At 39.9% G+C, this 12,186-nt stretch overlaps 1 protein-coding gene across 2 annotated transcripts in view; it reads right to left on the reverse strand.

The window, feature by feature from the left end:
* PAX5 (paired box 5) overlaps window positions 1-12,186 on the reverse strand; it is a 168,370-nt gene that overhangs the window by 99,611 nt on the left and 56,573 nt on the right. For both annotated transcript variants that reach the window (XM_062599434.1, XM_062599435.1), the window contains exon 6: window positions 4,634-4,809. In XM_062599434.1, coding sequence (XP_062455418.1) covers window positions 4,634-4,809 — 176 coding nt within the window. The remainder of the gene's footprint in view (window positions 1-4,633; window positions 4,810-12,186) is intronic.

The raw sequence follows: 12,186 nt of genomic DNA on the forward strand, positions 1-12,186 counted from the left end.
TGCAATGAATCCCACATGATATGGGCAGACCATGCAAGGGTCTGGGTAGCAGGGTAACCAGGATATGACTGTTCCATACTGTTTCTAGAAACGCAGCGCTGCGACATACTACACTAAAAGCAGGAAAAACTCCACTGCAAGGTTACGTGACAGGTGTGTCTCCCTCTCTGAGACCATTGTGGGTGTGGGCAAGACCAAACGCTTCATTGGTACTAGACTCATATATTGAGTGCTGCGAGGCCTTCTAGAGACTAGCCGAGGAAACGCAAGTGATGCCACAAGCTAAATCTTTCTGGGATGGCTTTCCCCACTGAATTATGGAGAGCTTCTCTGTCTTTCTGAGCACTTGACAGGAACTGTGGGAAGGATGAGTCTAATGAACTAAGCATAGAAAATTACACCACTCAATGAATGGTTCTCCGCATAGATAGGACATGGGACAAGTACAAGTTCTGAATAAAAACTGAATTGTTTGTGCAGCAAACACAAACTCCTTGCCCAGATCAGATCAGTGTGGCCTGTCATGAGTACATCTGTACAGCAGAATTATCAGGGCAGGCAGGCAAAAGCCACTTCTTAAACAAACAGAACTTTGCTCTGTGGGAAGCTTTTCTTGCGCTAGTAGAGCAAATGGCTTTCCTTTTTGGCAGTGAGGACTGCACTGTACAGTTAGACACTGTTACTAGTCCAAGAGGTAGATGAGGTGGATGCTTTCCTTCTTTGAGATCTGAGGATTATGAGACATTCAAACCACATTGCTTTGTCACAGCTGATCAAAGGACTCTGTGGTGCTGGTGGCCAACAGTCATTAGAAGAGTGGCAGTGCAACTGTGATTGTATGCAGCTATGTGCATCTCAGAATCAGTTCCTAGAATATGTAAAATCAGTTTTCTGTGAACATTTGCAGCTCGTACAAATTGATCATGGACGGTTTGCAGAAAATGAGCACAAAAGAGCACAATCGTGATGGAAAGGCATTCATTTTATACATGAATTAATATTTTTAGCAGGTTTCTGTAGGAGAGAGGAAGGCCAGCATGCTTCTTGATTCTTGTTTTTATCCCCATATTATTCCTCCACACAAAAGGACAATTCAGTTTGTGCAGCCAACCTTCAGTCCGAGACTTCCCAACTCCCAGCTGCTTAACTTAACAAGCACAGCATTCACCTACCATTAAATTTTTGTCACACACTAAGTGTGCAGGCACTACATACCAACACTGAAGAATACATACATATGCATTTATAGCTGTGTCACTGGGACATTACGTTGCAAAATGAAGCACATAATAGGAAATGCCTTAATTCTGCACCCCGACACGTACAGTCTGACACGATCTTTAATTGTATGAACACACAGTAGGATCCCCGCCCCACTTAATACGTAAAATGGACACTGTTTCTGAATGAATGACTACCTGATATTTTATTTTCCTGTCACTGTGCAGTGGTTGCCTTCTCTTTAAGCATCACATAAACTCTTCTCTAAAGACAAGTGTTCATTTCCCTGTGGACTGCTCTATAGATATAGTCATCACTCACAGTAAATGTGAAAACTCAGGTAATGTTTGTCAAGAGCACAGCAGGTTTTGAAGCAAGAGATAACTTAGGGGTTTCCATTTAATGCAGGAGAACTGAGGAACAAAGATATTAAAGATAAAAGAGTAAAGGAAGCACTGGAAGCACTCGGAGTGAAAGGTTTGACACTGGTGAGCAAGCGCTCTCACATGGCCCATCGATATGTCTACCTATGTGAGGGGAAATGTACATTTTCCAGCAGGGAAACCCCAAATGCTCTCCAGAAAATGCATGAGGAGGAATTCAGGCAACAGGAACTAATATTCTGCTGGGGAAAGAGCATTTTTAGGCTGCAAAATGCTTATCCATGTAAAAAAGACCTTGTGCCCTTATGCCACAACTCACCATGATCAAGGCATGAATAAAAAAATCTTTCTCTTATCCCGCTCTATGCCTCTCCAGTCTCAGCCACTGAGAAATATTCACTGCCTTTGAGCAATGTTCCCAGTTCACAAGCAAAGAGGAAGAACTGAAAAGAAGTAAAACAGAGAGAAAAATGGAATTCCTGGCTCTAATGTCCAGAGAATCATAACTCTTCTGATAGAATACCAGGAGCCCTCCTTAGAGGAACAGCTCGGTGTCTTCAAGAAGGTTTTATGCCTGAGAAAAATTAGCAATATTCAGCTTGCTGAAACTGGATCATGTTTCTAACATAATGCATAAGCAAGAGAAGCAGCTTATATGAAATTGCTTCCCACGCCTCGTCTTTATGGAGAGGAGTAATGTATTTCTATTTTCCTCTGCAGGAATGTATAAGTATTCCATATATCCATTACTAACTTCTTCTTAATACACTGCTTTCTGATTTCAGTGACATTCTAGATAGCTTAAGAATCTCGGTGCAGTTCTTGTGTTTACTATGTCACCTGGTTGCATGTGATCATCCAAGTCATGTTTTCAGTATTTTCATTCTAATTGATTTATTTGACCTTACTCATTGATCCAGGCAGATTTTCCATTTCAATCAGTTTCATGACAATTTTTCTTCCATTTCAAAAGGAGCAAAATAGGATTGCTTCTGCAAGCAGTAGCATTCATATCATATTTTTGTATATCAGAACTATTCATATGCATTACAGGTGTTCATGTTAGTGAAAATTCCACTGCAAATGTCACTGAAATGCAAAGGCTAATCCCAAATAACCACAAGTTCTTAACCATGGCCCAGCAGAAAATGCATCAACCTACGTAAAAGTAAGTAACTAGCAAAATCCATTTATATGAATGCCTAGACAAGACAACTCTGCTTTCCCATCTCTCAACTTTCGCAGCTCCTGACAACACATTTCTCAGCATGTGTTTAGCATCTCAGAGCATCATGAGCACCATGATTACCAAATCAATGAGGACATATCTCCGATCTAAATTCTCTGGATACTCAATTATTCTAGTTACAGCTACTTGTAACTACTTGTATCCAGGAAGATACTTGCTTTCCACCAACAGCTGAATATCCCTTATTTGTCAATCAGGATATTTCAGAAACCTGTTGCATTAATTCTCATGTTCTTCTTATTAAATCAAAAAGTTTATCTATCTACATTCATTGTGGGACTATGCACTTTGAACTAAAATTCCACATAATTCAGAAGCTTTAAAACACATACAGCAAAGAATGATCCTTTTCCATCATGGTTATCCTTGTAATTGCTTTTCTGGCACATGAAAGTTAAATAGGGACAGCTGTAACACTGCTCAACTTCTATGTAACCAATACTGAAAAAGCTTACTGTAGGAGCAGCTACTGTGCCTGTCCTCTCCAATGTCACTGGTATTAGGGATGGGATAATCACCATCTAGTGGTATGTGAAGGCCATTTCACCTTTCAGAGATGCTACTTGTTTCACTTTCCTAATGAGGTTTGAAAAAAATCACATTGATCTCACCATCCTCTCCTTTTTTTTTCCAACTTGAGTTCAGATTTGCAGAGTTTCTCACAAGTATAAACCAGGAAAATCAGAAAAAAATACAAACTTTTCCTACAATATTTGATAAATAAGCAGATGAAAAACAAATTATTCTATGACTCTAGGAATTAAAGAATAGAGGAAAGACATGGGGTTAAAAGCGTGTGGAATTTCTATTCTACTGTATGATTTGCCGCATAAGCACTCATCTTTCAAAAAAGTTCTGCCAGTACATATTCCTCCCTTCTTGAATCACGAAGATAGTAGGCTGCTATATTCCTATAACATCCAAAGGTCCTCTAATACATACTTCCTCCAAACAAAATCAGTGTTTCTAGTTTTGGAAGCCTTACAACATGCTAAGAATCAGATCTAATATTAGGAAGCCTGGAGATTAACAATAATTAATCAACTACATTGTTAAGTATAGAAAATGCATTGTTAGACCTATATTGAAACTACCAACATTATTTTGTTTTCTGCCTCCCATGGCTGATACCAAATTGAAGGTTGAGGCTTTAGAACAACAAGAACTTACAGAACAGAGACACAGCTAATCAGTTTTTGCCTGTGTTTCTGCAGTGTGTCTGTGAAACAGAAATGGAACTTTCCAAAAAATTAGTGTCAGGTCCTTCTGAAATACACTCCTAATCTGTAGGTGCAATTAATTTACCTTCACATACTAATTGGGTGTTTCTCTCAGCAAATGGTCAATTACATGCCTAATAAGCCATTTCTGGATACAAAAAAATCTAATTTGTGTGCACAGTCACACTAACTATGAACCAAAATTAAGCATAGAGTTTTGAAAATCTGCTCCTTACTAGCTGCATAGCTTGCCTTTGATCCAACAAAAGCATCAGAAGCTGTGATACTCTTTAAGCACTCATTTGATATAACTGGCCTAGGTCGGGTGTAATTTCACACCCGAACACTTGCTAATGTTTACATAGCAATTGATTTCCTTCATTTTTTAAAATTCATCCTTTTAGGGCTGCCATGCACTTAGTTGAAGAGCTTGATACAGTGCCTGCTGTACCATGTTTTCGTACAGAGATTCTGAACACTGGGAGTTTGGAGGTTTCCAGCAAGGAGACCTCTGCAACCAGAAAGCACATCTGAAACACTCCGAATGTTTTCAATAGTACCTGCTCCGGTTTGATGGGTTCAGCTGCTGTGAAGATGTCAGAATAATGCTGCCTCTCAAAGACTCGGTCCAACACTTCTAATTGCTGCTGAGTGAAAAGGTCTCCTCGCATCTGTTTCCGAAGAAAATCTCTACCTGGGAGAGAATGTCCATTTGGAACTGGAGACTCCTGAATACCTTTCAAAGAGGACAAAGAACACAGAATAAATAAGCATTGCAATGACAAGACCGTAGCAGTGGTGTTTCTCGTTATCCTTTGAGTAAATGTGGGTGTCAGTATGCTAAAAGGATGAAAAGACTCTTTGAGAGAGAGTTAAGAGAAAGCTACATATCTCCAGAAGATGTACTGGTCCATTACACTGTAATTACATTATAGCCAATCCTTAATGCATTTTACCATCAATGATTTCACACACAGTTCCAAGGTAGGACAAAGGGTAATGGTCACATGTAGGCTCACAGCACTTTTATGATAACATTTCTGAATCTCTAATCTCTTCCTACATCCAGGGAGACACTGGAATGCACGTACACCACCTGATACTAGTGTAGCAGTTGATACAAATCAGTTATAGCAAAACTGCTTTTCCTAGACTCTGTCCATATGCTTCATCCCTGTCCTTCCAGCACAGCGTAGGTATTGCTGCTCTCCAGAAGCACTCAACTCCCATGCCATCTTCTGCTCTGTACTATGTGCTTATGTCAGGAAACAACGACTCCTGACCCAAGACCATCTGTATCTGCAGCACTGCCCAGACGATTACTGACACATGGGGACTGTCTAACCGCAGTCCCACCAAAATGCGATGTCCCTGGGACTCAGGCTCATCAACACAATGGCCTAAAAAGGCCTGGCCTGGTGCATCCTCCCGGCTCACAATAATTTCACTTTGCACTTCTTCATTTTATAGACACGATGAAAGGCTAGAATTTTCTAGCTCTCTCCTTATGGTAGAGATTTAGCAGAACTTGTTAGTGTGACTGCCCACTTCATGGGAAAACAGCCACAGTACCACTCTGAAAAATGTTTAGATTAACACTTTGAAAAAACCTGCAATATGGAGACTTATTTCAATTTGCCTTTGAAGGTTCACAGTGGTTTTCTACCTATTCCTTCAAATGTCAGTGCTAGAAACATATCTTTTCAGTAATGAAGGCTGAGGTCTGCAATATTCCCAGGACTCCAGGAGGTGGAACTCTAAGAACAACAGTAAATATTAGGAGATTTTCCTGATGCCAACATTGCACTGGACAGGGGGGGAAGAAATTTTTCAAAAATAAAATCTCAGTGCCAATATGGTTTGGAGAAGTACAAATTAAATGTATACTTAACAATAAGATTATCATCAGTGTTCCTGTGGCTTTTTTGTCTAAGAAGTTTACAGACGAATAACAGCACTTCGTTTTTTTACAATGGGTTCTACATCAAATTTCTGATGAAAAGTAACAAAGGAGATCTGTGTAAAAATACCTTCTTGGTGCACGCACCAGTCCAAAAATGGCTGGCCATCAGTACTGTGAGTAATGCCTAGAAGGCAAGATTTTTTTACAAAAGGCTACTAATTTGAGCAGTCATCATCCCACTCAGCTGAATTTTTCAGAAACTGCTGTGCACCAGTAATGAGAAAGGAAGGCTCCTTTAAGACAGGTCTCTCAGACTAGGAAGCCAACAAATAGAAATACATTTTAAAAGCTAGGTCAATCTCCACAACGAACCGTTGACTCTGAACAGGCAATTAGTGTATGAAACAATATTCTAAATTTCAGTTCAATAATTTAGGTCACAACAGCTATACATTTACCTGTTAGGACAAATTAATGTAATTAAAACCAAGAACAGACAATGTAAGCTTTTGTAGAGTGCTAGATTCAGTTTATTCCATGGAAGAAAAAATCTAAACTTGTCCTCTGAATAGCAGCTCTGTAAGCTTGTGTACAGAGATGTGAAATGATACAAAGCAATATAAGAAAGCAATGTATCTTTAAATCTTTTTTTACTATTCCAAATCAAATATTATCTAATAGACCCAGTGCTGGGTTTAGTCAAGCATGGCTTATAAAATTAAAATTCTGGTTGCTAGCTGCACGGTAGCAAAAGGCCAGGGAGACATAGTCTCTGCAGCATAGAAATGCTGGCTTTAAATTTCAGGTTAAACTAATGCTTTTTACTATTTGGCATCAAAGTTAAAGCTTTACGCAATTTTGTTCCAATGGGAGTGATGAAAGCAAGTAAAATGATGCAAGATATGGTATGACCTGGAAAATGTTCTCCTTGACTCCAATATTGTTTATGCATTGTTTGCACAGCCAAAGACCAGGTGTAATGAGATCTGATCATATTTAAATACGGTGCAGCAGATTCATGTTTTACCAGCAACACTTGCGTTACAAAACGTATGCACTGAGCATAGCTCCAGACTTCTTTCTTGCAAATACATTTGGAAAAGATTGAGCCAAACAAATATTAACTCTAATGTCGGCAGCTTCATTAAGTGACAGACACGGCTGTGTCAGGCTCAGGACACTGTCATGCTAGGTGCTGTGCTCTGCCAGCTCTGCTTAAGAAGCAGGCAGTTTAAGAGACTTAGGAAAAGCATGGGAGAGGGATGCTATCAAATGACAGCATTTCTGACTCAGTCAAATCCATCCCTGACTGTCTTTCCTTCCAGTGAACTCCAGGCAGGTGTCCCCTTGCAGAACCTGCCACTGAGGTGTCTTAAGAAATAATAGGAAAAGAACAGGATCTCCATGCAGGTTGTTCTGGAAGGGAAACTCACACACGCAGGCAGTCAGTATCAGAGAAATCCGGAAACAACCAAGAGGATTATCCAGGCAGGCTGCTTTGCTGGGACCAAGTACAGGCACCACTGGGTAGTTATAGTAAAGGGTATAATCAGAGGAGGATAGTGGGGGAGTTTGGGAGGATTTTGAAATTCAAAACCAGGATTTGCTATGCCTGTGGAAAGTGAAGCCTGCATAGCAAGTCAGAGAGGGCTCTTTCCCAATACTGTGGGCCTGTTTTCACTTCTGTGTTTGTAAGACCTTCACAGGCAAGAATCTGGAATGGGGTAAGTCTTTCACGGGTGATTTCTGACACAGCTCGCTTCTTCTGAAATGAAAGAGCAATGCATATATGGTTTGCTCTCAGGGCAGTCCCTGGGAAGAAATGATGCAGTTCTGAAACTATCAGGATGGCCTGTCACTGTCCAGAACATCCTACTTTGGGAACTGCACCTCACTTGCCCTTTTCCTCTCCCTCTTCTTCCCTCTCCACATCCCATGAACAAAAGGACGCTCAGTTCTTTCCACTTTCTTTCTCAAACCCACTAACTCCAGCAACTAAGTGCTGGATTTCACAAGTAAAGGGCTTTCCGTATGCTGCACATGGTATCTAAAAGTTCATAAAGGTCTTTGAGATGCAGTTGGCTGCTAGATATTATATAAATGTGAGATAATTACCATCAGCATTATGCATTGTTTGAATACACTAGAACATCTCCAGTAATTAAAATACCGTTGGCAGGTTTGGAACAGTATGAGTTATAAATAGGCTCCAGGGAGTGGTAAAAACATTTTTCATACAATCAATGCATCTACCTAGGAGGGTTATGCTTTGTTGACAGTAGTTCTACGAATGTGCACACCTACCCTGCAAAACAATTAGTTCCTACTCCAATGGCATCTTTCCAGAAATGCTAATGAAGAATGCAGATAAAACTCAGAAGAGGACATTCTTCTCAAATAAATATTTCACCCTTTATCTATATTAGATTATACAGATAGGACAAGAACGTGCCCTTAGACAACTTTCTTGGATATAATATACTTCCCTCCTAACATGACACCTAAAGCACTGTGTTTCCCAGGGATTTCTCTGCAGCTCATCCTTTCAGATTTGCCCCTACTCCAAGGAGGGAGTATGTTCCTCCTGGTCTACACTAGCATGAAGTCCCATCACGTGCTGCATCTGCTCCATTGGCAGTGCTGCTGCTTTACCAGCCTTTCCACTGCTTTTACATGAGCCGTTCCCATACAACCAGCCTCCGAGTCCAGATACTGCTTAGGAGTCTTTCATGTGAGCACAAAGCTCAGTTCATAATCCAGCCTGTGATTCATAGTTCAAGAACTCACGGTGTTAGAGTACATCTTTACATAGGGCAAATTCCCACAAACATCCTCTCCTGTTCCAAATTAATTACTGGGTCTTTGCAAGAAAAATAAATAAAATAAAATAAAAACAGTCTCTTCTCACTATGAATTGTGAGCAACATGGACAACTGCTTTCGTGTTCATGTTTTACCTAGAAAAATGACCTATGTTTTAACAACAGAAGTGGGCACTGTTCTAAAGAAAGTGCCATGATCTCAGATACCTGAAGGCTAATACAATGCTAATATTACATACTAGCAAAAGATTCCTTACAGTTAATAGAGGTCTGAATAGTCTAGAAAGAGAGAAGCAAAGAACAGATCCACCTCTGAGAAGAGATATCACGTATGGAGAGATACCATGTATGGATCTTGCTGACAGAAGGCTGTCTGAACTGTGTCGATATCACTCAGAAATACTAGGTCTTAGATACTTAAGAGGAAGTTATTTTGTGGAGACATGAACAAATGGCAAGATTAGTTTAAGAAATTTGATAAATTGTGATCTATTTTTTTGTTAATATACTTTTATGGTTAACCACATGTCTTTGACATGTTTTCTGAAACAATAGGAAACATGGAATTACTAAATATGTCTAAAACAGATTTTTAACAATATTCACCATTTAACTCCCTTGTTTGAAAACAGTGTTTTATTTACGCACTTCTAAAACTATAGATCTAATTAAGGAGAACAAATAACACTAGCTAGTTCTCATAAAACACCACAGCATTTTTAAAAGTCCTAAAGCTTAAAAAAGTTAAAAAAGGCAAATTATAAAAATATCAGTAAAAACACTGAAATAAAGAAAAAAGATCAACTTCAGTTTGTTTCTTTTTTCTTTTTTATTCAGAGAGAGACAATATCACATTTAATTATTTCAGTATAAAGTAGCACTATGGAATAGTATGGGACAGATTCCCAACTGGTGTAAATAAGTCTAAGCCAGGTGAAAGCAACTGATAAATCGGTGCCATGATTAAATTCAACTGGAATAATATTTTCAGCATTATTAATAATAATAATGTACCATAAAACACACATCTCTGTGGAATATTTGTCTAATACGATTCTGTTCTGCAGAAAACGCAGTCTGGTTTTAGGGTTTTAGGTTTGGGGGAGTTTTTAACAATATGGTTTTACAGGATTAATAAAGGAGGTAAATAACTAATATCATGAACAGCCCGTATTCATAAAGGACATAGTTTCTGTCTCTAATTTATACTGTCCAACTTCATTACCTGGTATCATACCTAATTACTCCACCTTACAGGGAGATGCTGGCTAATTAGGAAAGATGTTATTCACTACATTTAAAACATTATGAAGCAAATGAAATATTACCAGGAGGCAAAAAGGTGATTTGTTTCCTTGTATCCTGCCTGTAAATTAGTCTAGAGAAGATAAAGACTTCGTTTAATTACCACTTGGAAGGCTTTGTTTAAAATATAAAGTTAATTTTCATACCACCTTCTAAGGACTGTGTGCATCTGTCAGCAAACAGCTTCTTGCTCTTCCTAGTAAAGCATTGGCTTCAGAATCACATACACTGGGAGAGATCTCTACATTTACATTATTTGAGTTTTCTAAACTATTTTTTTTTTTAGAGGACACTGTCACTAAAAAGAAGCTTTATATTTTGAAGCGTATGTAACTGATCACTGCACAAATATTTTTGAGAGAAATCACTGTATTTCACAAAGATGGGTATGGGTTTTGCCATAGATCAAAGTGAGAAAGAGGAAAAAAAAGACATATCATCAGAGATCCAAAAATACTTTTCATTTGGAAAAGATATCAGGCCATTTCGATGGCACTGATAGAGTCTCTGCTCTGTCTCCATTACCCACTGAAGGCAGCCGGAGTCAGGAGCCAACTACACTAGATTATATTCCCTATAAGATGGTCACCGATATATATATATATGATCTTCAACCTCTATTGATTGACCAATTTCACAAGCAAAGACTGGTGAAATGAAGCTGAAATGAACATCATGCTTTAACTCATTGAACCCATCAGGCCTGAGTTAATCTCACTGCCCACTGTCTCTGATAGAATTCAATTGATCAATCATGTTTTGGTGATAGTACCATTTCAGTGGCTTATTGCTTCTTCATTTCAAAGCTTGACCTGTTAGATATACTTGGACCAGTTCTGCTCTTCTTGGAGACACAGAGATCAGCATCTGTCTACTGCAATGTATTGTCTTGTGTCCAAGCTTGTAAAAATCTGGGGAATTTTTGCTAAACACTCCCATTTTAGCATTGTATTTATACAGATATTTTACCGATCTTACAGTCAGAATGACTGTAAAAATAGAGAGAGACCTAACAGTTATAAATTTCTGCCGCCTGGTAAGCTCTGCTCCGGTTTTTGTGCCCTCTATGCCCAGCATCCTGGGCCTTACTTGGCCACACAGGTACGAAACGACTGAATTATGACATTTGCACACTCCTACCTTCAGGCACAATAAACCTTGCACCTGCAAGTTGAACTAGGCCATCAGATACATTCATACTTTTTCTCTGGGGACCAGCCTTAGGCTGAATACTGCTCAGCACTTTTGGAAATCCAGCAGAGCTAGGGCTGGGAGCACGTGAGCTAGGCAGGTCACAACTGACAGCACCTGCAAGTTGGAGGGGGATTGCTGGTGTGATTTAGCTATTATTTCCCATATTTTATATTATTTTAGAAGCATGGTCACCCTGAGGTCACCCCCACCGTCACATTCACTCTCCGGTCTGGCCTCAGTCCTGCCCTTCGCTCTTGCAATTGGGATGAGGAACAGTTGGAGCCAAGGGCACACTGACATCTAGAGCTTAGCAAGTCTTAGACAAGTGTATGAGCTATTATATTCCACTTTCCAGAATGGATACTGCTGGCACAGTGAGTGCAAAGTGGCCTGTTTCACTTCATGTTACAGTAAGCTACTGCAAACAAATACATTCCCCACGTGCACTCAGGAGCACGTTTCCAGTTGGGTTCCACCAGTGCTCTTCCCCACCCCCCACCCCCTCCAGCCACAAGCACTGGTGTGCACCCAGGAGTAATCTGAGGGTTTGTTCACTCAGTGCAAGGTGCTGTGAATCAAGCTGCATCCTATCAGCTTCAAATCCTCATATAGCGCTGCACTGTGCCCAGCTATACCAGTTTGTCCCTATCAGTTGCAGGGTCCCTGTACTGCACACTGCTACTCAACATGGACACTCTCTACAGTAACTGCGGAGAGGAACACATCTTGCAAGCTCCAGCATACTATGTACAAGCTACCCAGCATGGACAATGCCCAGAAACACGAGATTAGCGAGGGATTGCTTGGGAATGCCTGAGTATGCTGTGCCATTGACAGTGTAATTTCTTCCCTGGGATGAGGTGAAGCATTTTCAAAGTAGTAGTGGCAAC

This window comes from Rhea pennata, chromosome Z, assembly GCF_028389875.1.
Source record: "Rhea pennata isolate bPtePen1 chromosome Z, bPtePen1.pri, whole genome shotgun sequence".
NCBI lineage: Eukaryota > Metazoa > Chordata > Aves > Rheiformes > Rheidae > Rhea > Rhea pennata.